The 25474-nt window shown below is 44.3% G+C and overlaps 9 protein-coding genes across 9 annotated transcripts; 6 read left to right on the top strand and 3 right to left on the bottom strand.

Moving 5' to 3' along the window:
- Window positions 1–315: 315 nt before the first annotated feature.
- Window positions 316–1383, top strand: H6S33_013083 (uncharacterized protein; the record flags this gene model as incomplete). Its single annotated transcript, XM_044844453.1, has 5 exons — window positions 316–344; window positions 417–579; window positions 671–793; window positions 857–1043; window positions 1139–1383. 5 exons carry the CDS (start codon window positions 316–318, stop codon window positions 1381–1383), a joined length of 747 nt encoding a protein of 248 aa, XP_044694792.1.
- Window positions 1384–2909: 1526 nt separating this feature from the next.
- Window positions 2910–4474, top strand: H6S33_013082 (uncharacterized protein; the record flags this gene model as incomplete). The annotated part of the gene is made up of 6 exons (XM_044844452.1): window positions 2910–3182; window positions 3353–3466; window positions 3539–3748; window positions 3811–4041; window positions 4100–4255; window positions 4319–4474. The coding sequence occupies 6 exons, from the start codon at window positions 2910–2912 to the stop codon at window positions 4472–4474; spliced, it is 1140 nt and encodes a 379-aa protein (XP_044694791.1).
- Window positions 4475–6176: 1702 nt separating this feature from the next.
- H6S33_013081 (uncharacterized protein) lies at window positions 6177–8809 on the top strand (the record flags this gene model as incomplete). The annotated part of the gene is made up of 8 exons (XM_044844451.1): window positions 6177–6363; window positions 6470–6549; window positions 6602–6888; window positions 6943–7321; window positions 7396–7465; window positions 7519–8164; window positions 8225–8339; window positions 8405–8809. 8 exons carry the CDS (start codon window positions 6177–6179, stop codon window positions 8807–8809), a joined length of 2169 nt encoding a protein of 722 aa, XP_044694790.1.
- A 2529-nt stretch (window positions 8810–11338) lies between these two features.
- H6S33_013080 (uncharacterized protein) lies at window positions 11339–12092 on the bottom strand (the record flags this gene model as incomplete). The annotated part of the gene is made up of 4 exons (XM_044844450.1): window positions 11339–11475; window positions 11549–11654; window positions 11726–11924; window positions 12007–12092. The coding sequence occupies 4 exons, from the start codon at window positions 12090–12092 to the stop codon at window positions 11339–11341; spliced, it is 528 nt and encodes a 175-aa protein (XP_044694789.1).
- Window positions 12093–13499: 1407 nt separating this feature from the next.
- Window positions 13500–14323, top strand: H6S33_013079 (uncharacterized protein; the record flags this gene model as incomplete). Its single annotated transcript, XM_044844449.1, has 3 exons — window positions 13500–13601; window positions 13772–14095; window positions 14171–14323. The coding sequence occupies 3 exons, from the start codon at window positions 13500–13502 to the stop codon at window positions 14321–14323; spliced, it is 579 nt and encodes a 192-aa protein (XP_044694788.1).
- A 1185-nt stretch (window positions 14324–15508) lies between these two features.
- H6S33_013078 (uncharacterized protein) lies at window positions 15509–16084 on the bottom strand (the record flags this gene model as incomplete). The annotated part of the gene is made up of 2 exons (XM_044844447.1): window positions 15509–15671; window positions 15741–16084. 2 exons carry the CDS (start codon window positions 16082–16084, stop codon window positions 15509–15511), a joined length of 507 nt encoding a protein of 168 aa, XP_044694787.1.
- Window positions 16085–19111: 3027 nt separating this feature from the next.
- H6S33_013077 (uncharacterized protein) lies at window positions 19112–20349 on the top strand (the record flags this gene model as incomplete). Its single annotated transcript, XM_044844446.1, has 3 exons — window positions 19112–19663; window positions 19737–19934; window positions 20002–20349. 3 exons carry the CDS (start codon window positions 19112–19114, stop codon window positions 20347–20349), a joined length of 1098 nt encoding a protein of 365 aa, XP_044694786.1.
- A 427-nt stretch (window positions 20350–20776) lies between these two features.
- On the bottom strand, window positions 20777–21333 carry H6S33_013076 (uncharacterized protein; the record flags this gene model as incomplete). Its single annotated transcript, XM_044844445.1, has 3 exons — window positions 20777–20930; window positions 21002–21181; window positions 21293–21333. 3 exons carry the CDS (start codon window positions 21331–21333, stop codon window positions 20777–20779), a joined length of 375 nt encoding a protein of 124 aa, XP_044694785.1.
- Window positions 21334–21985: 652 nt separating this feature from the next.
- H6S33_013075 (uncharacterized protein) lies at window positions 21986–24911 on the top strand (the record flags this gene model as incomplete). The annotated part of the gene is made up of 7 exons (XM_044844444.1): window positions 21986–22027; window positions 22101–22118; window positions 22203–22280; window positions 22395–22414; window positions 22591–23189; window positions 23246–24685; window positions 24745–24911. The coding sequence occupies 7 exons, from the start codon at window positions 21986–21988 to the stop codon at window positions 24909–24911; spliced, it is 2364 nt and encodes a 787-aa protein (XP_044694784.1).
- Between the last annotated feature and the right edge of the window lie 563 nt (window positions 24912–25474).

Raw genomic sequence — 25474 nt, 5'->3', positions numbered from 1 at the left:
CTGCCCTCTATCCAATGTTTGGGAAAAGATCGGATGAAGTGCCCTAACCCTAAGCTCCCAATCGCGTTGCTAAGATCCCACAAGTTCTCATGAAACACCTACCAAACAAACGTAGCTGTAGATAGTCGGTACTCATAAACGTGTCGAAACAAACCCAAAACTTCCCAAGGACCCAGGTTCGCTTCCCTCAATCCATGAAAATAAGCAACATGCTCACTCCTACGGCCAGACATCGGTTTTCCCCTCCTGCAGACAACCCCACTACCACCCTCAGGCTCAGTACTACCTGAAAACAAAAAAAAATCCATAAAAAAAATGGCCCTAATCGACGACGAAGAAATCCAGTCTGAACTCTTCTCTCCCCTAAACACCTATCCCCCCATCACAGACAAGCTAACCCTCATGCACAAATAAAGGCTCTCACCCGAGGCGCAGGAAGCTCTTCGTGCGTTCCTCAGCGAGAAGGATGAGCGCCAGAGTCGTTTTGAGGCGTTGAAGAAAAAGGCGGAGGACGAGGATGTCGAGAGAAGGAAGATCGTCACCATAAGTGACTTCGAAGAGGATTGGCAGCACTCTCAGGTTGGTGGGCGCTTTCTATTTTTTTATGCCTACGGCACGGTTCTGGGTGGTGAATGTGCGGTGAAGCTTACCTACGTACGGTGCGGTGTAGTTCTGGTACGATCACACTACAGCGCAACAGTTTGCGGAGGAGCTACTGGACGGTGCGACGGATGAGACCGTGATCGGGATTGTCTCGGCTCCTAGCGTGTTTGTGAAGATACAGGAAATGAAGGTATATATACAAACTCCATCGCTGTACATAGGGCATGTTACTGATGGGGAGCTGCGTCATTAGAACGCCGGAAAAGTGTCAAAGGGCATCCAAGTCCACCTCCTCGAATTTGACGACCGATTCGACCTATTCGACGAGTTTGTGCACTACGATTTCAAATACCCCCTCCGACTTCCCGAGTCACTGAAGGGCAAGTTTGATCGCATCATCCTCGACCCACCTTTTCTTAGTAATGACTGCCAGACCAAATGTAAAGCATCTTTCTTACTCCTAGTTTTATCACAAATTATCATCACTTCCGTTCTTGCATATGATTTATCACTGACAAATGTTACCTATCACTAGCGGCTCTCACTGTCCGATGGATGATGAAACCCTGGACTCCCAGTAATCGCCTAATTGTTTGCACGGGAGAGCGAATGCAGGGACTAGTGGAGAAGCTCTATAAGCATGCTGGAATCCGAACGACCACCTATGAAGTCCGTCATATGAAAGGACTTAGTAATGAGTTCCTTTGCTACTCGTCTTTTGAGAGTAAAACCTTCACATGGGAGCATATTGATACTAAGAAGAGAGAAAGCGATTTTTAAGAATGAATTTATTTTTGGACAACATTAAGAATCATTGTTAAAGACATAAAAAGAGGAACAAACGCAGGACAGGCTTTGAATGCCTCATGACCACGTATATTCTACCTAGAGTACTTTAACTCGGCCCCGCAGAGCACGGGTGGGGTGACGGTCGTATGAAGGGCATATGACTCTTCTAACTTGCGTTGCGGATTACAAAACACAGTCCAGTCGAATGGTAGCGAATGTCACCGAACCTGAGCCTATATCAAAACGGTTTTAATGGTCTTTTCTCCCCGGTCCTAACTTCTTAAACGAACTGTTGTTGATTTAGGGTTCCTTATCTGGGTGGGTATGATGCTATCGATTATCGAAGATTATAATTGAAATCGGATTTCAAAAAACCAATGCTGCATATCCCTCCCCAATTGGTACCTTGTTGTTTAAACAGGTAGCATGGGAGGAGGAGAAACGAAGCCCAAGACGGAAATTCGGATCTTTCGGAATTCCGAATTGCCTTATGCCGTGCAACCAATCTTCAAGGGTTCTGCAGTCCCATGGCTAATTTTTATCGTGATCAAATTCCCTTTTTTTTTAAAAAAATTTTTTTTACCCTGTAGTAGAATTAGTAGATCAATACCGCGGCCGTGGGTTGCTGTTGAATGCTTACCTCGGAGTGGAGTCACCCGTATTAAACAAGGTCTTGGCATCACGTATGGCGGAGTTCGTATTCCGAAACGTGCTACCGGCGCTGTACGGTGTGCGGAGTTATCTCTGTATATGTCTGTATCATGTACTCATGCAGCATTTTCGATACGTCATTAATTGAAAGATCGAGCTCCACTTCGTGTTTAGATGCCTTCTAGGGCAAAGCATCGTGCCATTTGATGGGTCCCTCGTCTCCGGTAGGGAAAAGTAACAAGTAAATAAAGTTATGGGGCGCCCGACCTTCTCTTTGTAACTTTTATTTTTCAGAGTTCAATATCGCAACTTCCTCCAGAATGTCTACTCAAAAAAAGCTTACAGGTAGGCTTATATGCCTGACTCTGCTGCTTTTCCTGAGCACTGCAGTTTACGCAGACGGGTATGACCAACATAACCACGAACATGAACATAACCACGAGGCGCACACAGCTACGATTGTGAATGATGGGGGGACCTATTATTTCTCATATCCGAAATATAGAGGGTTGATGTATGCTCACATCTTGACGATGTGTGCAGGCTGGATAATTTTTATGCCAATGTGTAAGTACTCACTAACCCAAACCACTCATAAGTATTTCTTTGGCTAAATTCCCCCACTAGCATGTGTACTGTCGATATCAAATTCGCGATATCATCTCCCCGCAAAGCTTTTATTCCTCGCAACACACGGCGTCAGTATATTTCTCGGGTTCATATATGACAAAGCTGTCCCCGATCTTTATCCAAACAACTCCTACCGTAAACTCGAGTGGGCAATTGTCTGTATACTATTAGTCCAATCAGTTCTCGGAGTTTTGGGAGCGATCGTCAGAACTGTGCTTCCAGAGAATCGGCATCTCATGCGAAGTAAGGAAGGCTTCACACCAATTAGAGAAGATGACCCAGAGTGCAGGCCATCTGGGGATAGCGGCCAGGGAACAGAGGATTATTATCCATCGAGAGCGTCAGTTTACGGTGATCGCGATAATCAGCTTCAAGACTTTGATGGTGATGAGCCTTATATAGTCCCAACACAGGTCGAAAGGGTTGGTTATTTCGCCAAGACTACAGGACGTATCGAATCATTCCTTTCTCGCCGTATGCCGTTTGTCTTTAATGAGCGTGTTGTGCGAGTTTGTGGGTTTTGCTATGATTGTATAGAGAGATTCCTTGTGATTCTGGGGTATGTGCAGATATGTTTAGGTATCGTAACAGGAAGCGGCATATTCGTAAGTAATAGGATTTTGTAAATTGAGCTCCATATGCCTATTATCGGGTTTACTGATAAATTATCTCAATCTAGATGGGGAACAGAGTCTTCAACGGCCTCGCACACTTCATCAAAGGCAGTATCTTCTTCCTCTACGGTATCATCACCCTAGGAAGGTGGCTCGGGGCATTTAGTGAGCTCGGTTGGGTACTGACTCCTTCCCCAAACCAGAAAGAAAAACCAGAAAGAACCTTTTCTCTAACGTCGAATAAAACATAGGCGTGGAATGTCAAGCCTCCTCTTCGCGAATTTGGCGGAGGCTGGGCTAGAAAATACGTTCCATCGGCTGAAATGATTGAATCGACGACAATATTTGTGTATGGTTGTTCCAATATATTCCTTGAACGGCTCGCCGGTGCGGGCGGTGCTTGGTCTCATGGCGATCTGGAGCATGTATCGATAGCTTTCATGTTTATCGGGGGTGGTCTGGTAAGTAATCGAGTAGAAAATAAAACCTTCGAGTTTTGTGAATACTGACTGTAGCCGTGAAGTCGGGAATGCTTTTCGAGTCCAAAAAGATTCGGGACTTGCTCAATTACTCAACAGTCACACGAGTGACAACTCCATCAAACTCTCCTGCTATTTCAACTCCTGGACATCAAGTCCCTAAGAACTATGGCATGTCGTATAATCCGATTCCGGCTTTGGTATTCTTCATTTTGGGGGTGATGATGAGCAAACACCATCAGGCATTGCCTTTATCGACCACTTTACACACTCAGGTACGAACCCCAAGTTTAATAGATGGATGTAATGGATCTTTAGCTAATCCAAATCCAGTGGGGAACACTTTTATCCGGGTTCTCGGTCTTTAGGCTTTTGACATATGCCTTACTTTATCTCTCACCTCCAATATCGTATCTTCCATCCAGGCCGCCCACAGAGATCGTAGGGTCCTTCTGTCTGATGGCCGGAGGTCTAGTTTTCATGGCTAGTGTAAGTAATTAAGAAATCTTCTCCTCTTTCCTTTTTTTGTAACTGACATCCCGGATCGATCAGAATAAGGACACCGCCAGCTACCTCGACAGAGTTTCTGCAGACCCAATGTTCATCCTAACGGTCATCATTGGTATCGCAGCACTTATAATGTGCTGGGTAACTGGTATTATGGCCATAAAAGGATGGGCCCTACGGCGAGAGCACCGTAACAGCTGAACTTTCCTCTTTCAAAGACATGCAGCGCAATCGGAAAGCGCGGGTGTGTAACGTCTTTTTCCTTCCTTTCACAAGTCACTACAGGCACATGTTTTCCACGTGGTTGGTCCACAAAGTAGCCGCTAGCCAGCTTTGTAGCAACCACGACCACCAAAAATCCCATCTTATTTAAAACGGGTAATTGGGCGGCATCAACGGTCTTGCATTGGCTGAATTCAGCCACCTTTTTTCCTCTTTTGTTCATATCCTACTTCAGACGCTTGGAAGTTAGAATCCTAGAATTCGCTTTAGCGAGAAGAGCCTGAAGTTAGCTTTGATTGGCTGTGGAGATTTTCTTCATAGCCTAACCTAGTGTACTCGGCTTGCTACTACCGGTATTGTAGATGGGCTGGTTATTTGGCTGGGTTTCTTGAACCTAGTCTCTTCTGCGCATTCAAATTCTCCTCTTGTAGATACAATACATACAGTGGTATTATATGTATCTAATTTCATGATCACTGTTAATGTGCTGTATGTATGTAATTTTTGGAACGGAATAGGTACTTACATGTAGTATGATTGAGATATTTGTATGTACCTAATGTGACACGAGTTCTTACCCTATCGGCTCTTTTCAATCTTCGTACGCAATTCGGTAGATTCATATACATGTATACGTACTCTACTCTAGAATTCAGTCGAGTACTCTACATGTAGGTACCTGTGTAGCATTAATGGTAGCTGATATGGACGCACGTACGATGTGTGCAGAAAGCCACTGTTGCCCTGCCAGGCTGAATCTGCAAGGTCTCTCCCTACACACGATTCTCATGTGGCCAAAGCTTAAACATCTCAGTGGTGGAAGAAGGAATGAAGTCAAACCTTGTGATCCGCATCCGGCGTCTATTGATCGTTTTCGCTACAGCGTATCTAGATCTTGAGTATCATAGCCCCTTCCTCGATATTAGCATACTATTTGCTCTACTCCACTCACCTAAACTCTTCTTGCATGATGTGCATCTCCCTAACTTCAATTTCAGCTTAAGTCCACTTGAAATCAAATATTCGTCCTTCTCAGCCACCAAGCGTCAGCACACCAGGAAAGGCGTTGCAGCCTTAAAATACCTGCAGGATCCATAAGCCCCACATCACCTTAATCCAATACCATAACGGTTTTGGATTCTTCCATAACGATACAGCCTTAAGCTCAAGAGAAATCTGTGGAGCCGAGCAGCTTTCGTCTTATATTCTCCCTCAACTATTCCCCCTCCATCTAGCTGGATACTTATCTACCCAACAGCAAGGTACCGAAGCAGGGGTCAACTAGAGCAATAGACAGAAAAAGTAAAGAAACTTCCCAAACCGTTTTTTTATCGGTAAACCGTGCGCCTCCTTCGATTATCGCAGGGAATCTTGTGTGTAGCCGATGCTCTCACCTATCTACCCGCAGTCAGTCTTCTTTCTCAACCTAGCTATATAAGTAAAGGATCCTCGTGGACAGTCACTGTAATCATACTCCTTAGGCATCTCATAGTAGAAGCCGGGTCCGGATCCAACACAGAGGGTATTGCACGCTGCGCAATCCCAGTATTATTAAGAAACTGGAACAGTGGAAAGGCTGATCTATCCTTCATCCCTTTAATTTCTCTGGAGCAGGCAACAATGCGATTTGCTGCCAACTCTTTGCCAACTTTTCGATAGAAGGAAATACGCAAATTCCAAGATGCGAAGCCTACATAATTCAAAGAATACTACAGTGCCGTCGCCTAGGAGGAAGGAAATTGAGAGGGAAAGTAAACAACAACTGCGGCAAGAAGCTGGGGAGGAGGAGGAGGAGGACGCGGTCCTTCTTTGGGAGAATGATAAATGGGTAGTACCCAGACAGCTGCAGGATTCAGAAATCCAGAATGGTATAATTCCCTATTAGGAGAAGCAAGAATGCGGAGGAAAGGCGTGGTTGATACTTTTGTACTCAATTGTCTTTGCGACACTTCAACTTACCGCGCCTTTATACAGGGGACGTTCAACTATTCGTCGATGAGATGCTAAGAAGGAATGATGCATATATGGGGATAAATAGAAAGCGCAAGGCTTCTGTGAGTAGAATATTGGGCTTTGAGTACTATTCGTTTTCTAATGTCCATGCAGATAAGCTCTGAGGGTATTCAACTCATGATCAGTGATATCCCAGAAACCCCCTCGAGGCTAGGAGGGTGCATCGTAAATCAAACGAGCGATGATAGTTCGGATTCAAGCGAAGGAGCGAGCTCGCCCCCAGAAAGCATAATCAGTTTTGACTCAAATACAACAATCTCATCGCCAATATTTGGTAAAGGGCCCATGTTCCGGGACCAAGCAATTATAAATTCCCTGCCAGAGTTCGTAACGAGGTTTTCGCCAAAATTAATGGATGAAATATCATTACCAATGTCAGGGTAAGATTTATTGTTTCTCCAGTTTACTTAGTACAATTGCTCATTTCGAGTTAGCTGGAACCCAACAACCATGACCTTAGCCCCTCCGCGACCACCAACTTTAGATAACCCTACGAATCAAGAGCTCTTGGCCATTTACATGAAGCTCTCGGCGAAAAGACTAGCAGATACTTCACCCTCTTATATTGACCTATTCCGGAAGTATATACCAGCTATGGCTCATGATTCTCCAGCCTTGATGGAAGGGATTTTGGCCTTAGCAGCCTTGCAAACTGGATTAATGAAGAAGGATTTACGAATGATAACCGTGGATGCTGCATCACATTATCAGAAATCTCTCAAGCAACATTTCAGGGCTGTATCGGATCCTGATTTTCGGAATAAAGACACAGATTCGTTATTGGCAACGAGTATCATTCTAAGTCATTACGAAGTAATATTCCCGCAGAATGCAGATATCCCCATATTTTTTCAAGATATTCAAACTTGCTAACATCTTTGGACAAGATATGGAACGGAGAAAACGTAAAAATGGGCGTCCACATGTTGGGAGGTAGGGACATTATAGTTGCTAGAGGTACTTTTTCATTCCAATCATTACGATCAAGTACCCTATTCACCTTTTGCTAGGCAAAGCAGCACATATGACCCCAGTTGGCAGAGCTCTCTATGCAGCTTTTAAAAGAGCGGATATTGCAACCTCAAGCGTTTCTGGAAACCCGACTTTTATGACAAGTGATTGGTGGACCGTAGACCCGTTTACGCGTGTACCCATTACCCATGACTCGCCAATACTTCTCGCAGCAGATGCAGCATTATCCAAGCTTTGTGTGATTTGCTGCAGACTCACATATCTCAAGGCCTGGGCACTAAAGCGAAGAAGAGACCTTTGGATGAAATACGGTGGAAATATCTCCAGTGAGCAGAAATCACGCCTGCAAGATATCATTGAGTCTCGAGTATCCAAGTTGGATCAGGAACTAGATGCTTGGTATGCGGAGGTCCCCTATTGGTTCAAGGCGCTTGATGATGATCCAGCAACCGGTGAAAATGGGGAAGAGGAAGACATAAACGACACGGATATTGCTTCAATTACCCCCAGAAGATACCCACATATCTGTGTTGGACTGGTGCTTGGCTGGGCAATCGGTGTTCGTGTTCAACTTTTCCGCATACGGTATCCAGAAATGCCTGTTGTCCCACCACATATCGGGTCTCTTTGTCATGCTGCCCTTAGGATATTTGCATTTTTGCCAAATTCTACTGATGCGTCTATGTAAGCATTTCTTAAGATCAAAACTCATATATTGTATAATCTAACATATATGATTTCCAGAGTCGTACCGGTGTTTGTTGTGGGGATGGAACTTCGGCAGCGGAGTCACCAAGAATGGCTATCGACAGTACTAAAAGATCGGTTTGAAGAGACTGGATTTCACGCTATGAGTTTTGTACGTGATGGCTTGCGATTTGCTTGGCTCAAATTACAAGGAATAAGTAATGGTCGATTCAATAGAATCAAGGAAGGCGCAGCTTCAAAGTAATCACCCATCAGAAAGGGATTTCGGTCATTCAAGCTAACAAAACCGGCATCTTCAGGATTGATGGTGTTTCTGAAAATCTCTGGGCTGCAGAGGGGATGTTAGCGTCTCTCGAAAAACTATCGTTATACGATTCGGCTGAAGTTTCGGTAAAGATGAAGGTCTTCGAGGGGGATATCGACGTTAGTGGATTACCAGAAGACATAATCCCTTATGAAGCAACGCCTGAGCCTCCAGCCTCGTCCCATAAACCTACAAAGGGGAAGCCACCATTTTCGCTCTCCCAAACTACCACCTCATCTTCTTCGAAGCGCTTCAAATCAGAATCACCTGAAGTGTCTAGTCAAGTCTCGGTCAATCTTCGAGCTACCTCCATGTAGCTTTACACTATAGTACTACGATTCTACACTTGCGGCTGCTGGTATTATTGAATTCCCCGGCTTTTTAAGCGCTCATTTATACAGTTTAGGTTTTTATAACAAGGGTTTTTGTCTTAACTACATGTATTTTAGGGGTACCTTCTTCGCTTTTAGGGTTAGGCGTTACTTTCTTACACGGGCATTTGTTTTGGACGATGGGATATATACATGTATGGAATATATGGGATTCGAGTAACATCTTACAAGGAATAAAAAATATTGACTGTAGCCATGGCATATCCTATTACAGTAGAAGCTTAGGTCATGATATTCTGTACGGTGTTTTTCATGCAAAATGTAGTAGACCAGCCTCGATTCCAACAACAGGAGATAACCCCCAAAGCATACCACGACTGCATATGCATGTCACAAGATTACCAAAATATACATACATATATAATGTAGTAGTTTTAGCAACCCCTGAAGGAATTACTTGATTGCTTGCTTTTTTCTTCTTTTCTTCCCCCCCCCCCCAACCCCCCGGGGGTCGAGTGATATATTGTGTCGCACACTCCCTATTATTGTTGTATTGTATGCAGTCGCCCGCTCCCTAACCCACATATGATTAATAACAAAAAACATACCGGTTTGTTAACTACAATACCAAAAATGGGGCAGGGATTAGTATGGTAGTGCTACGGTAGTCTTGCTATAATGCGGTATTTTCGGGACTGCTGCATCATTTCGGCATTTCAAGGAGTATATTTTTCATAGAATGCCGTAGCAATACCATAGCAATACCGTAGCACTACCACAGCAATATAGACACATTTTAGCGTTGTGACCAGCACCAGGTCCAGTGTGCCAGCACCAGGTCTAGCGTGCCAGTACGCCAGGTCCATGACCAGGACCACACCTACATGTAGGCTTGTCGACACTATGTTACAAGACTAGACCACACCTATACGACTTCATCATCATCATCATCACCATCATCATCATCATCATCATCACCAACATGAGCGTATCATAATCGAATAGTAGACGCAACTTCTAATTAAAATGATGTGTATATGTATGCCTAAGAGCCCAAAATTTATTTTTCAAAAGTATATCCCAATTGTTTAAACCCCATCCTAGGATGATAAGAATTGATGGATCGGTGGATGAAACAATATCTGGTGATCTTTGATTCTGAAATGCTTCATCACCAAATATGATATTCCAGGGTTAGGGGAATGGCATTGTCCTAAATACCACAAGAATGCCATATTTTAGGAAATGAGGAAGTACTAGGGCAGTATAAATATACCACCCACACTGCGAAATCCAGGGAATATATAGATTATATAATACAGTATTGATACGGCATTGATAGAGCATTTGCTGAAAGGCGGCTCTACTCGCTCGACAACCGGAGTGCTACCCGATTTTATGGGATGGCGTAGTACTACCGTACTAACCCCCACCCGTTTTTTGGTACTGTACATATAGGGATATTTATATCTAGAGGTTGGTTAAATTAGCGTGAGATGTTGTATCCTGCACCATGACAGGTAAATCCAGAAAAAAATGAAAAATGAAAATGAAAAATCAATACATTCTTACGTTAGTTATAGTGGAGATCGGAAATCGTATTTTCTCAAATATATAAACTAAAGCCATCGATTCCCTGAACTCATAATTCTGCATAATTGTCTTGGTCTTCAATGAGGAAATTATGCATAACTTTCTTGGGATGGGAGCACCCAAGGATACATGTACTTGAGAGTACTACACAGAGGAGCATCGGAGCCTACGGCCGGCATCATATATAATCATATACCCTCGATTGCCCAACCCACCATACGATCCCGACAACCGCAGGGCGAGGTAAATGGCTGTTGTGTTGTGCCTACGTACCTCCAAAGTAGAAGGTCCTTACCCGCACTCTCCTGCATAGAATTTAGTTTTGAAGGGATCTTTAGCAGTCCCTGTCCCGCATGTAGTTGAACACATCCGGTAAAGGGTAGAAGGAAGAGTTCGAATTCTTGGTAGCTGAAAAGGTTTGTCAGTTGAGTACCATTCGGACAACAACAAAGCGCGCTGTCTATTCAGCTCGTTACTTTTGTATGCCGCTTTTAAATTAGTTATTTAATATTTGATAATCTATAAAAATGCATATGCGCATGTACAGTATCCGGTAGAATTATTGCGAAAGTCAGAACTAAAAGGGTGGGTTTCTTGGCCCGTGCTCACTGCAAAAATTCCTTTGAGGGCCAATGGGACTATCGGGTCACGGAAAACCCACTTTCGCATTAATTCTACCAGAATCTGTAAATATATGTGGAAACCGCAGAAAACAAAATCAACCGTTAGACGCACGAATAGCCACGGCCTGTCCTTAACTAAATCTCCGTCCTCACTACGACACACCGAACTTGCTAGCTGGAATAGAACTGAAAGTTGAAATGATTGACCAGAAAAGTAAGATATATAATGCAAACCCCTTAGTTAACTCGCTCAATCAACCTTAGACAAATAAAATGAAATATCCACCAAAGAAATTCATTACAAAGGTACTAGAGTTGCACAACCAATACGATCCTTATTGATGTTATGAACCACGATGGAACGACCACCAATGAAGGCAGCATTTCCTGGAATCACAGATATCCAAGGGTCACGTAAAGTCGCAGTAAGAGATGCTAAAATTATAGCGCAATTAGTTTCGTTTTAATAAGTAAATTTGTAAGGTTAGAAGACGTAGGATAAACTCACGTGAATCAGTTGTGCTTTGCGGGAACGGGTAGAGTTTCCCAGACAGATCACCAATCTCACACGTCCAAGACTTTGATCTATCGCAACCCGTACGTGGCGAGTTAGGCTAGATTTTTGTTAGCTATTGTGATACTGGGGTGCACACGATGATATATGGTAGTGTAATATAATGCTTACCTTGAATGGATCAAAATGCCCACCAGTTCCAGCACAGTTTCCGTCCGCCGGGACGGGATTTTCGTGAATATGATATGAGAAAGGGCCAAGCAAGTTGTTCGGTACAAAAAGTTTGTAATCGATAGATACACCGGCACCTCCTCCAGTAGATGTGAACTTGACGCTGCCCTCGACCACGCCAGAGAATCTCGCAACATATCTAAAAATAATAGATTCCGTAAGTTTAACTGCACATATTGTTATGTGTCGGAGGAGTATGATATTCAAAAGGATATTCATACGCTTTGGTTTCATCCCTGGTGAAGAATGACGGGGCAGCATAAACTGCGGTGAACAGAAAAAAGGAGATGATGCATCCAGGCAACATTTCGAGTTTGAGTTTTGAGTTCGTTGAGATTAGCTTTCAGTGGTGTAGTTCTTGAGTGATCGGTTAATTTTTATTGGCGGGGAGATCGAGAGTCTTCTTGGTTTTTATTCTGTGTTGAAGCGCAGGGTGGAGAGGTCTAGATCTAGCTACCGATGACAATAAGAATGAGGGGATGACTATAGCACTATTTAAGTCTAGTGAAGCTTGTAATTATATAGAATGGAGTACTAATGTTGACGGTATTTACGCATGTAGTTATATGGTAAACTTAGAAAGTATCCAGTAGAAGATTAGACCTATTCAATTGTTTTCAAGATTCATGTATAATTTGTATTGGTATTATCAATGCCCTACGCGAAACACATTAAAATTTACGAACAAACATTGTGAAACAAACGATGAGTACTGTCCATTGGTAAGAGTTTCTTAGAGGACAACTTTCGAACGTAAAATCTGCGGATCTGACCCATCATTGACAAGGCGTCGTGCCCACCAGTTGACTACTTGTAGTATGTAAAATCCTTATTTTTTCTTGTATTATCGTGGTCTTTGGGCGGCCGGGCCGGTCCACTCAACATAGCCTGTAAAAATCGATCACGGTTATCATGAGCAACAGAAGAGTTAAAACTCGTTAGCGTTACACCCTATTTAATCAGTGCACCTGCATACATGTATATGTACTTTGGGGAAACATTAATTCTTCCTATGTATGTACCTGTACATGTAGTCATTATGAATTAAACAATAAGTAGCGGGTTTTTAGTTTCAGGGTGCACGGATAGCTCACAAAGGTTAATATTAAAGATTGTCAGCATCCCGAAATAGAAGACATGTAGGTACTACATGTAGTAAGTACATGTATATGTACTTTTAAGCATACCCCAGTACCAAACCCCTTGAATAAAGGCGTACACAAACTTTAACTCTGACATTCGCCCTAATAAAGCCGCTCCCTGACGCCCTGACACTAGTACACGCAGCCAGGAAAAAGTCTAATTTTCTTTCTACATATGACTTGTCGTAGATCCTTTGTTCACTTCTACTTGCAGTATGGTAGATACATGTAGAGTATGTACATCTGTGATGACCTCGTATCCAGTCTAGTATTTTGTGGTTGCTGTGTGATACGTTTCCTGATTAGTAGATAACGTTGCCTTTCCTTTTATGGAAGACACCTGCACGTTAATGTAAGGAATACAAATCTTATCTTATCTTATCGTCAGATTATCTTAGATCTCACAACCACAAGCCGTCACAGAAGCCCTAAATCCTAGCCCACACACACTCAACATTTTCGCCCAGTCCGAAAATATTGTATGAACTAATCGACGCAGCAACAACAACACCCAACGACGACCCACGATAATTCCCGACAACACAAAATACCACCCGTCAATTAATACCGCAATGTCGACTAAGTCTGTGCCCTTCGGTTCCGGGACAAGGGAGGTCCCCACCCAAAAGGCGAGCAAGTGGTACCCGGCCGAGGACCAGTCACTGCCAAAGAAGGTACGGTTTTAGATGATAGGTTCGAGATATAGACTACGGAGGAGCACGAAGAAGAAGAAGCTATGAAGGACAATATTCAGCGGCGGAAGCTCTGTTGATTATTGCTTCCTAGAGCTCTTTTTGGTCTTGAAGCTGGTTCAATTCAGGAATCATATACTGACCTTCTTCAGGTCCGCAAAACTCCCAGACCCACCACTCTCCGTCCCTCCCTCCAGCCCGGCGCGATCCTCATCGTTCTCGCTGGTCGATTCCGTGGAAAGCGTGTCGTCTACCTCAAGAACCTCGGAAACGGTGTTCTTCTCGTTACTGGACCCTTCAGGATCAACGGTGTTCCTCTCCGCCGCGTCAACGCCAGATTCGTCATCGCTACCTCAACTAAGGTCGACCTTGCCGGTGTTGACACAGACAAGTTTGACGAGAAGTACTTTGCTCGCGAGAAGGAGTCAAAGAAGTCCAACGAGGAGAAGTTCTACGAGGGTGGAAAGAAGGTCAAGGTTCGTACTTTCAGTTTGGTGCCAGGGAAAATTAGGCTGGAACGATGATATTGATATGGGGGTTTCTACGAATAGGGAAAGAGCACTCCTGAGGCCCGCAAGGAGGACCAGAAGGCCGTCGACGCTGCCTTGATCAAGACTATCAAGCAGACTCCTCAGCTTTCCTCATACCTCGCCTCCAACTTTGCCCTCTCCAAGGGCGACAGGCCTCATTTGATGCAGTGGTAGACGGTGGTTTTACGGGAAAAATGGATCAGGTTTTCTTTAGTTCGGGAGGCATGTGCATTTTTGTATGTGTGGAATGAAACAATCAAAAAATCAGGCCTCCGATGCATCAAAAAAATAAAAAGGGCAAATGGGGTTCTTTCTTTTCTTTTTTTCACTCTTGGGAAATCTGGTGGGCTACCCGAGAGGGATCTGTATCAAAAATGCCAGACATACCAAAACTGCTGTTTGTTGCGATTTCATGGAGTTAAGGAGGGTGTGTTCTTTGTTTTTGCACAATTGAAACCTTGAAGCTTAACTATCACCCTTCCTCATCTCGGTCAAGAGAGCATTCTCGATAACAGCTTGAAAGTATTGATAAGTTTCCTTTCTCTAGCTATCTAGCTTTCTGCATCAAAGATTTAGTCGCTGAGGTGAACTTCTGAGTCTCCAATGGAATAGCATTGTTGCAATACCTACTAGAACCTCCGTACACCCCGAATTCAGCTAGTAGACTGCCCATGTCTTTTTTTTTCGAGTTGCGGAGGACTCCCGGTTTTTTTGTCATAGGGTGGGATCTTTCCATTGCCAGTTCTGAGGGTAATTCGGTACCTGGGACTCGCTTGCGTTTGGTGTTTAATTGATGGCCTTGCCTTCGAAACACCGCCTCAGTTCTGCCATTAATTCTCGTAGCCGTAGGTGAGGCTTCAATTTTAACCTGCAATATTAACTTTTTTACCTCATTTCCATCCTCTTCCCCCCTTATAATTTTCCAAACTATATCATGATCGTTGATGATGTCGTTAAGCAACGGATCGAGTTTCCAACATGCAGCTAGAGCTATCACCATATCATATGTGCCACAACCAGTCAAGTCTAAAACTTCCAAGCTCTTCATCCATCCCACATACTCTAAAGACCTAGGTGTAATCTGTTTATGATTTCTCGCTATTAAGATTTTCAATCTCGTGAATTTGCCTTGATTAACCGCAGCCATTGACCATGTCCTAATTATGCCATCATCTATATCGAGATCCTGGTGGTGTCGTGATATGTTTAGAGCTCCGAGGTTCGGTAATTGAGGAAGCTCAAGAAAGTCATAGCGAGTGTAGCCTGATGAACGCTGCATGTCCAGATACACGAGCCATGAGAAAGCTGAAGACGAAATCGGGGCGATAAGAGAGTTTATGGAAACCTGACGTTTCAAAATTATCCTTTTACCACGATCTTCTTTTTCTTTCTCATCGGAGGAAGTATCGAAATCGGGCTCTTGCTGTCGCTTAGAATTAGCTCAACCTTTTCGGGAACAATGGGGTTATTTACGCCATAAACTGTAGCAAACAATGTCCAAGTTTGGACGTTCTCCTGTCCTCTACACACGTACACAATTAACACCACACATGAGCGAGGATATGGTATAACTGGAATCAGGAAGCTTTACGAAGATAATACATCATCCCAGATACATTTCATGATAGACCACGGAACACCCTCCAATGCTTCGATACTCAGATCTTTCAGGTTCTGGTTCAAAAATCGCCTGACTATATCAAAAAGTGAAGGAGGACCATCAGCCTTGTGCCTGAGAGAATTTCCATTGTGTTCAATGGAGTTCAGAATTCTCCTGTTCTTCACAAGGGCCCAGTCCTGCCGCTGTTCGATCCTAAAGATGGTTTCCGAGAAAGGGTTTCCATTCTCGTCGAGCCTAGAATTTTCGAGGAAAGTATTATATCCGGCGAGAACTGGGTCATGAGGTTGCCGGTTATTGATTCTTCTAGGCGGCATTTCTGCGTTGTGATAAGATGAGAGACTAGACGGATACTTACGCGTTGGGGTTTATTTCGCGTAGATAATGATGTGGTCACGTGATTCCAAACATGTCTTTGATTGTTTCTTCATAATATATCACTCGGTCATGACTACATGTTTCAGCACTAGACGACGAAAGCAAATAAACGTGCTAATGTTGAACGAAGGGCGAAATTTAAAATTCTCTTATTCGGGTTTTCTCAACCTGAATACCTAGCTAATCACGATCGAAATCCCAACTATGAATACTGTTATCTAGGCCTCTTATCGATCGATACAACCCACCCTCGCAGAAATCTAGAGCGTCAACGAGAGGTATACATAGATTAACTCGGGAATTAAGCTCTGGCCTCTAGGCAAGATTATACCGGGAGCTAAGGCGGTAAATGGTACGAAAACGCTTCAATCTTGGTGTCGACTGGCTTTAGAATCACGAACATCTTTAAAGGGTGGGTGCACTAGTTCCAGACCCTTTATAGAAGATATTGACTTCTAATGTCTAAATATATACCGAAGTATAACATGAATTGGCTATATTTACTGGAGAATCCTTTCTGGCATATTTTTACTTAATTTACGCCTCGAGGAATTTAGATCATGATATATCACTCGTGCAAAATTGTTGTTGACCCCCGTTCTTGACGGGATCATTAATTATTGTTTCTGTTGGTTGGTTATGTATAATTTATGATCAAAGAACTTCTATATCACGGATGTCATTATTGAGGAGTAAGAGACGTCATTGAAAGGTCTTCTATACCATGGATTTTATAAAGACCACGACACTATGACTACCTATATGTACGTACACACACTTTGTCCCATAACTTGTCACGGGCTGTCTTTTTCTACTACATATTTATATATGTTACTGATGACGGCAATTGCAAATTATCTTTCCTAAGACCTGGTAGCCTACATGTTGAGTAAAGTACTATGTAGTTGAACCTGACATGAAATGAATTAACAGCCTCGGGTTATTAGTGTCTTTATCCGCCTTGATAACTATAATGCGCTAGGTGCGGTCTAATGAGATGTATAAGAACATCATTATTCTGCACGGATGCCATCTCTCCTTTCTGCGGCTTCGTGGTCTTTGTGCCCTTCAACACCATACCTTCAACACCACACCTCCAAATTTAAATCATTTTTCAATAAAGCCGGAGTACGGAAGTATATATAGGTCCCCTTTTACCTGATTCTCACTTATTTGAGTTAACACACAAGGGCATATAGTAGTCTCGATAAACCCAGATGCTCGGATTCCCCATAATTTGGTCAATTTTTGAGTAATCCGTGCCCCTCTAACCCTTAACTCCCACCCGTAGCCCTCAACTTCCACCGAACCCTAAGCTGCGCCTTCGGCAGTCCGGCACAAGACTAGCTATAGGCATACTGCTACCCTCGTTGGTTTACTAAGCAGGCTATTTTTTCACTGGTTATAGCGACCCTCTCTAGGCGTGTTTACAGGGCTTCGCCCTATTGACGTGGAATATCCCAACCGCTCATGGTCAACAAAGACTTTAGGCCGACGGATCTTGGGTGTGATAAGGCACGCGACATGGGTTATATACATACATCTTATAATCGTGACAATGTTTCTGGTTTTCAGAGGTAATTTCTTGAATCGCATCTGCAATGTAAATGGCACTAGCGTGGGCATTAAGTAACAGTTTACTAGCTCGCAATCTTGTTGTAAGACGAAGAATTTTAGGAACCCCGTGTTGATTTTGAGCCACCGACCCTGTGAGTTTTGGAGTTATTATTCTTGCCGGAAATGGTGGCCTATATATATTAAGGGGTGGAAATTTATGATGTTTAGTACATGTATGATAAGATCAGGAGTTAACTACATGTAGTTTATCAGAGCTATTACATACGGCCCTAGATCTGTTATATACATATATATGTACATGTAGTCAATTATACAGAAAAGTCTCTCTTTAATTTCCCATTTCCGCGCGTACTTGCATGTATACAATTAAAAAATGATATGTATCCCGGCCCTAAGCCCGTGCGAGTGATCCATGATGATCAAGACCCGTGCTGGGTACGCAGTATATCCCTATGCTGTCAAAACATGTTGGCCATTTCTTATGCAGGCGATCAACAGATTTCCCGGTCACTCTTCAGGATTTGTGGCTTGTTTACGGCCCACGAAAAAAGGATAGCTTGATAAATTGAAGGTGTTATTCTACAATCTACTAATATTAATAATCAATCGTTCTTGATCATGAGCCAATTAACGGATTTTCAAATCACTCATCATAATATTGCCTCGTACATGTAGGCCTATATACATGTGGGTATCACCATTCAAATGGTTTAATCACATGGACCGCAACCGCCAACTCCCGGTTGTGGAACACAGTTATGTATTTTTGTAATGTGAAGATGAAGCCGGTATAATAAGGATAATGTTAACAAAGGATACATGCAGCCGGCACATCTAGAGTATGGCAAGATAGGTTATCACTAAAGGGAGCGCTACGGGTATACAGCCTTGGCATCCATATTCTTATATATGATAAACTATAGACCACATGCTATTGTATCATTGTATGTACATGTATGTATTCATCTGTAGACATATATATCTACACACGTCCATGTATTCATTGGCGTGATCTGGTTTTGAGTGAGACTAATGATGCTGGGATAGAATCGTGGACACATAGCAGATCAAAGCGCAAACCGGCCTATCAAATAGCGGAAAGTATTTTTCCATCTCTTTCCATGAAGATTGGAAATTGGGATTCTTCAGCTGGGGTGGACCGGGCTTCTCCAGCGACGTTGCAACCAGCGACTTTTGCCGCTTTTAAAAGCGTGCGTGACATTCGGGACATTTATCAAGCTACCTAACCTTATATCCAACAGCGTCACCCCCTCAACAGTATCACACACCCTCAGCTATTGCGCCCCTTTCAAAAGCTTTCCCCTCACTTCATTCCTATTTCTATAAAACTGTCAGTTTCATCAACCTTTCTGCAAATAACTAGAAGTATGCGCATCAAGATTCGCTCACCGACAGGAACGCAGGTCCTCAACCTCTCACCAGAAGCAACAGTCTCGTCTCTCTTATCAGAAATCAGATCGAAATGTTCCATCTCAGGAGATATGGAGATAAAATATGGGTATCCGCCTAAGATTCTTCAACTGAACGAATACTCCTCATCTTCCCTATTAGAAGAGCTACCAGTAAAGCTCGAAGGCGAGCAATTAATCATTTCGGAAAGCGGCGGGGGAGCTCTTCGTGGAAGTGGTTCAGGCGTAGTGAAGAAGAGCGAGGCTACCACAATTGAAACAGAAAAGGCTGGGGTCTACGTGCCACCGTCATCAACAGTACCAAAATCAAATGCTCCATTCTCCTTTGCAGGTCAAGGCTCTGCAGCTCTGAATTCTTCCACAAACTCAAAGCCACTGAGTCTCTCGCGCTCTTTGAAACCCAAAATCAACAAGGATGACCCTCCGGATGTACCACTCAAGAATGGGCGCGGAACTGTTATGCTAAGAGTTATGGAAGATGATAACTCCTGTCTCTTTAGAGCGATAAGTGTAGCACTCCCCTCAAAAGCACTGTAGAAAAGGAAAATCAACTGTAACGGACAAAGACTGACAGGGATGGCAGTATGTTATGACGAACTCCATGTACTCGGTCGAAGAGCTGCGACAACTTGTAGCAAGCACCATCCAGGAAGATCATGAGACCTACTCCGAGGCAGTCCTTGAGCAGAAGAGGGACGCTTATTGTGAGTGGATTACTATGGATAGCTCTTGGGGAGGTGGAATCGAGTTAGGAATTTTTGCAAACTTTTTTGACATGGAGGTATGTGGAAACCTCGTTGGATACAGTATTTACATTTATCCTTAACGCAAGACGCTGACTAGGGCAGATATGCACAATTGATGTTTCTACAAATGACATGATCCGGTTTAATGAAGGAAAATCGAAGAGAGCATTTGTGGTTTATTCCGGAATTCATTACGACGCTCTAGTGCTTTCACCGGCCGGGTCATCGAAGCACGACTCGAGCAACGATATACGAATATTTGACTCGAATGATGATGAGATGATTGAAGGTGCACTGGAATTGTGTAGGGAGCTTAGGAAGAGAAAATATTTTACCGATACCAAGAATTTCGCAATTAAATGCAATATCTGCGGTATTGGTTTGAAGGGAGAGAAGTCAGCTGTGGAGCACGCAACTAAAACCGGGCATTCGGATTTTGGGGAATTTTAGTCACTAGTCAACATAACTACTTCGGATGGCTGTATATAATCACGTTTCAACACGGGCTAGGATTGGTTGCATGGAGAATGGGTTGGAGTTGAGGGTTTAAGTGTTTGATTTCACAACAAATGTACTTACTGTGGAGGTGAGATACTTGCTTACGTAGCACTCTTCATAGATATTACGGTTTGAGAGCTTCCAAAGCATATTACCCAATATGGCAGACTCCACAGAAACAAGACACTTGATACCCTTACATCCGTGGAGCTACCATAATGTGCTAATTCTCGCGTTGCACATAGTGCCATACTCGCAGCTATTAATTCGTAACAAAAGCACTTTTATTTAAAACGCCGAACAAATAAATGACGCAAAGAGTAAAAATTTAGAAAAGAAAATAGAAAGGGAAAAGTAAAGAAGCCCTCAGATCGAATGTTTATTCGACATCCTCCATAGGCTTTACGGACTCTTTGGCAATTCTCTCTGCCTCCTTCCTTGCCTCGAGCGCCTCATAAAACGAAGAGGTTCCCAACCCAGCTGCAGCATCTGCTTCCTTTTGGGAATAGGGCTCTTCAAGCAGCATACGCACTCTGAAATTTCCCCACAGTTTTCCTTTAGCTCTCATTAAATTTAGACCAAAATGATTCTTCTAACGACGTACCTTCGTTTGTGGTTCTTGCCTCGTGTGTGTTGGGTCATGTTCCACTCGCTCTCGAAATACTTTGCGCATTCAACACAGTGAAATTGACCGAGACCAGGTTTGTCTTCATCTGGGACAAGCGCCCTCAGCTGCGCGAGCCGCTTGGAACTGCGGAGGTCTGCATGGATTTGATCGAGGCCGCTGTTGAGTTTAAAACATGTTAGCATTAGCCATTGAATTGAGAAAGAGAGTGATCGAAGTTATGCAAAGATTGGTATGTGGGGGGATGAAGGGGGATTGAGGTCTTAATACCGAGTCATTCGCTTGGTTTTTGAACGACGAATTGAGCCCATTTTGTAGGAGATGTAAAAGTTCCGATCTGGAGTAAAGGAACCTGGAGATTTGGTATAAGCACAGTGGAGCTTTGAGGCCTGAAGTCCCGGAAAGTTTTCTTCGCACCTTGAGGCTCTGTGGCGCGTGGGGCTAGTGTGTGTGATGTGGGGGGTCTTACCTACGCTAGTGGAAATAATTTATCGGAGGTTGTTGTTGGCGGACACGGTAGGGTGCGGAGGGAAGGGTTTCGTCGGGCCGAGGGTCGGCGAAGAGGAGACAACAGGCTTCACAAATCAAAACAATGTGATTGGCCCAGAATGTCCGTAAACCCTTTTTGAGAGGCTTTTTTTTCTTTTCGAGCTGACCCCCGCCTCCCCACCCCTGGTATTCTCTCAGCGGGGTGTGCAGGAGATAAACGCACAAACCACTGCCCGTGACGCTGAGTTGCATTTCTTGCTTTAACAACGTCTTGGCAGACCCCCCCAACCCTTCTACTTCTAAACCCTCGTTCTGTTTCCCGCCCTCTTTCTCCTCTTCTTTCCTTCCCTTTATTCACCCATCCTCTCCCGTTTTATTCACCGGGGGTTTTCTTTTAAGAGGTGCATCTTCTCTTCTCTTCCATAGTGAAGTGACTTTAGCTTGTTACTCTTTGCATCAACTATATAATTCATCATGCTTTCCAGGCACCTTTCCAGGGCCACCAAGCTGCCTCTGGTATGATTACTTTCTATTAACTATCAAGCATGAAGTATTTTAAACAATTAGCTGACAATTCTACTCTTTTCAGAGCGCTGGCGTTAGAGCTGTAAGTATTTTAAAATACTATCACTCGACGATGGAGTCTAGGTGCTCAAGAAAGAAACATACTGATGAAGAATTCCAAATTTAGGGCCAGAAGCACCGTGGATTGGCCTCTGTCAGTGATGATCCACTCAGCAGGAAGGTCGAAATGACCAACTGGGAGAAGGTTTGTGAATAATTTTCCCCGCTGCAAATTTTTTGCTATCTTTCGGAAACGCCCGGATATCCGGGTGGCACATGGGTTCGTTTCGGATGAATTTGCTAACATTTCTGATTATAGGGTAACTTCATCAACTACAAGTATGTTTCTCTTTGAGAGTTAAAATCTGTGGAGATTTTTTTTTGCTTTTATCGGTATCAATCGCCTTAATCATTCTCCGAGTGATCAAAAGTGTTGTTACGATAAAGCAAGAATGATGTGCAGGTGTCGTCACATGTTAGTGGTCCGTGTGCTAAGACAAGGATCGTGATTACAGGAAGATGAGCGAGAACCTCGCTATTGTCCGTGCCCGTTTGAACCGTCCTCTTACATATGCCGAGAAGATCCTCTACTCGCATTTGGACGATCCTCACGGCCAGGAGATCGAGCGCGGCAAATCCTACCTCAAGCTCCGACCGGATCGTGTTGCTTGCCAGGATGCCACTGCTCAGATGGCCATCCTGCAATTCATGAGTGCGGGTATGCCTAAGGTTGCAACTCCATCAACTGTGCACTGTGATCATTTGATCGAGGCGCAGGTTGGTGGAGCCAAGGATTTGGCAAGGGCTGAGGAGATCAACAAGGAGGTCTACGACTTCTTGTCATCTGCTTGTGCTAAGTACGACATTGGATTCTGGAAACCTGGTTCTGGTATTATTCACCAGATTCTTCTCGAGAACTATGCTTTCCCCGGAGGTCTTCTTATTGGTACCGATTCGCACACCCCTAACGCTGGTGGTTTGGGAATGTGTGCTATCGGTGTCGGTGGTGCTGATGCTGTCGATGTTATGGCCAACCTTCCTTGGGAATTGAAGGCTCCTAAGATGATTGGTGTTAAGCTCACCGGTCAGCTGAGCGGATGGACCTCTCCTAAGGGTATGATATCTCCGCAATTTATAGTTCACTGTCATTTATACTAATGATTTGGCTAGATGTTATCTTGAAGGTTGCTGGTATCCTCACCGTAAAGGGAGGAACTGGTGCTATTGTTGAGTACCACGGTCCTGGTGTTGAATCTCTCTCATCTACTGGTATGGGAACTATTTGCAACATGGGCGCTGAGATTGGTGCCACCACCTCTGTCTTCCCCTTCAACGACCGCATGTACGACTACTTGGCTGCTACCAAGCGTAAGGACATTGGAGACTTTGCCCGCGTTTACGCTAAGGAGCTCCGTGAGGACCAGGGCGCTGAGTATGACGAGCTGATCGAGCTCGACATGAGCACTCTTGAGCCCCACATCAACGGACCCTTCACCCCCGACCTTGCTACCCCGATTTCCAAGTTCAAGGATGCTGTTGAGAAGAACGGCTGGCCCGCTGAGCTCAAGGTTGGTTTGATCGGTTCTTGCACCAACTCCTCATACGAGGACATGTCCCGTTCTGCCTCTATTGCCCGTGATGCTCTGAACCACGGAATCAAGGCCAAGTCTGTCTACACTGTCACCCCCGGTTCCGAGCAAATTCGTGCTACCATCGAGCGTGATGGTCAGCTCCAGACCTTTGAGGAGTTCGGTGGTATTGTTCTTGCCAATGCTTGCGGACCTTGTATTGGTCAATGGGACCGTCGTGATGTCAAGAAGGGAGAGGCCAACTCCATCATCTCTTCATACAACCGTAACTTCACTGGCCGTAACGACGCGAACCCCGCCACCCACGCTTTCGTCACCTCTCCCGACCTTGTCACCGCCATGACTATTGCCGGTGATCTTCGCTTCAACCCCCTCACCGACAAATTGAAGGACAAGGACGGAAACGAGTTCATTCTCGCCCCTCCCACTGGTGCCGGTCTCCCCGAGCGCGGATACGACCCAGGAAGGGACACCTACCAGGCCCCTCCTGCGGACCGCTCATTTGTCCAGGTCCAGGTTTCCCCTACCTCTGACCGTCTCCAAATACTTGAGCCCTTCAAGCCGTGGGACGGAAAGGACGCCATGGGCATCCCGATCTTGATCAAGTGCAAGGGTAAGACCACCACCGACCACATCTCTATGGCCGGTCCTTGGTTGAAGTACCGTGGTCACTTGGACAACATCTCCAACAACATGTTGATTGGTGCCACCAACGCTGAGAACGGCCAGGCCAACAGTGTCAAGAACTTCATCACTGGCGAGTACGATGCCGTACCAGCCACTGCTCGTGACTACAAGGCCAGGGGCATCCCATGGGTTGTTATCGGTGACTGGAACTACGGAGAGGGATCTTCCCGTGAGCACGCCGCCCTTGAGCCCAGGCACTTGGGTGGTCTTGCCATCATTACCAGGTCTTTCGCTCGTATCCACGAGACCAACTTGAAGAAGCAGGGAATGCTTCCTCTCACTTTCGAGAACCCTGCCGACTACGACAAGATCAACCCTGATGACAAGATTGACTGTAAGTTTAATCCCCTTGGCTAGAATCGTTGAGAACAACTGATTAACTGAATGATTTAGTGTTCATCACCGATCTCGCTGTTGGCAAGCCCATGAGAATGAGGGTCCACCCCAAGAACGGAAGCCCATGGGAGACCAACCTTGTCCACACCTTCAACGAGGGCCAGATCCAGTGGTTCAAGGACGGCTCAGCTCTCAACACCATGGCCAAGGCTCACAAGTCTTAGATGTGCACGTTTTGGTGGGATAGCATAGCCAGGCGGTTTTAAAATTATGTACAAACTTTTCCTATTTTTACTGGGTGTTATTTTCTTGAACAATATTTGTGAAAAAATGATAGGGAGACGAATGAGGATTGATGCGGTTAGTAGTAGTTAGTCTCGCTTGGTTAGCATTATTCAGCGCTTTGTTTTTTTGTTATTCTTTTCCTTCAAAATTCAAGGTTCTGGGCACATTTTATTTATTTTACCGAGCTTTGACTCGGTGTTCATTTTGCAGGGCTGCACTTTGCATATATCACCTCATAGTAACTAGTCCTCAATTCTTCGGATTCTGTTCTCGTTTGAAGCTCGTGAATTGAGCATTCTCTCCAAATCGTATCTGAATCTCATGTTTCATGGATTATCACTCGCAAGTCGAGCCACTAGTGGGTGTAACTTGCTACCACAGCCTCAAATAATTCTACGGTAACCAACACCCAAGCAATATACTGGGGGGGGCTATCCAGGACTCCAATTCAAAAGATCGCTATTCAAACCCAATTATCCGAGTAAAGCACCTTTTCACAGAA

This window comes from Morchella sextelata, assembly GCF_020137385.1.
Source record: "Morchella sextelata strain SCLS chromosome Unknown scls_9, whole genome shotgun sequence".
Taxonomy (NCBI): Eukaryota; Fungi; Ascomycota; class Pezizomycetes; order Pezizales; family Morchellaceae; genus Morchella; species Morchella sextelata.
Note: the sequence above shows the minus strand (reverse complement) of the source record. Positions and strands in the feature narration are given on the sequence as shown.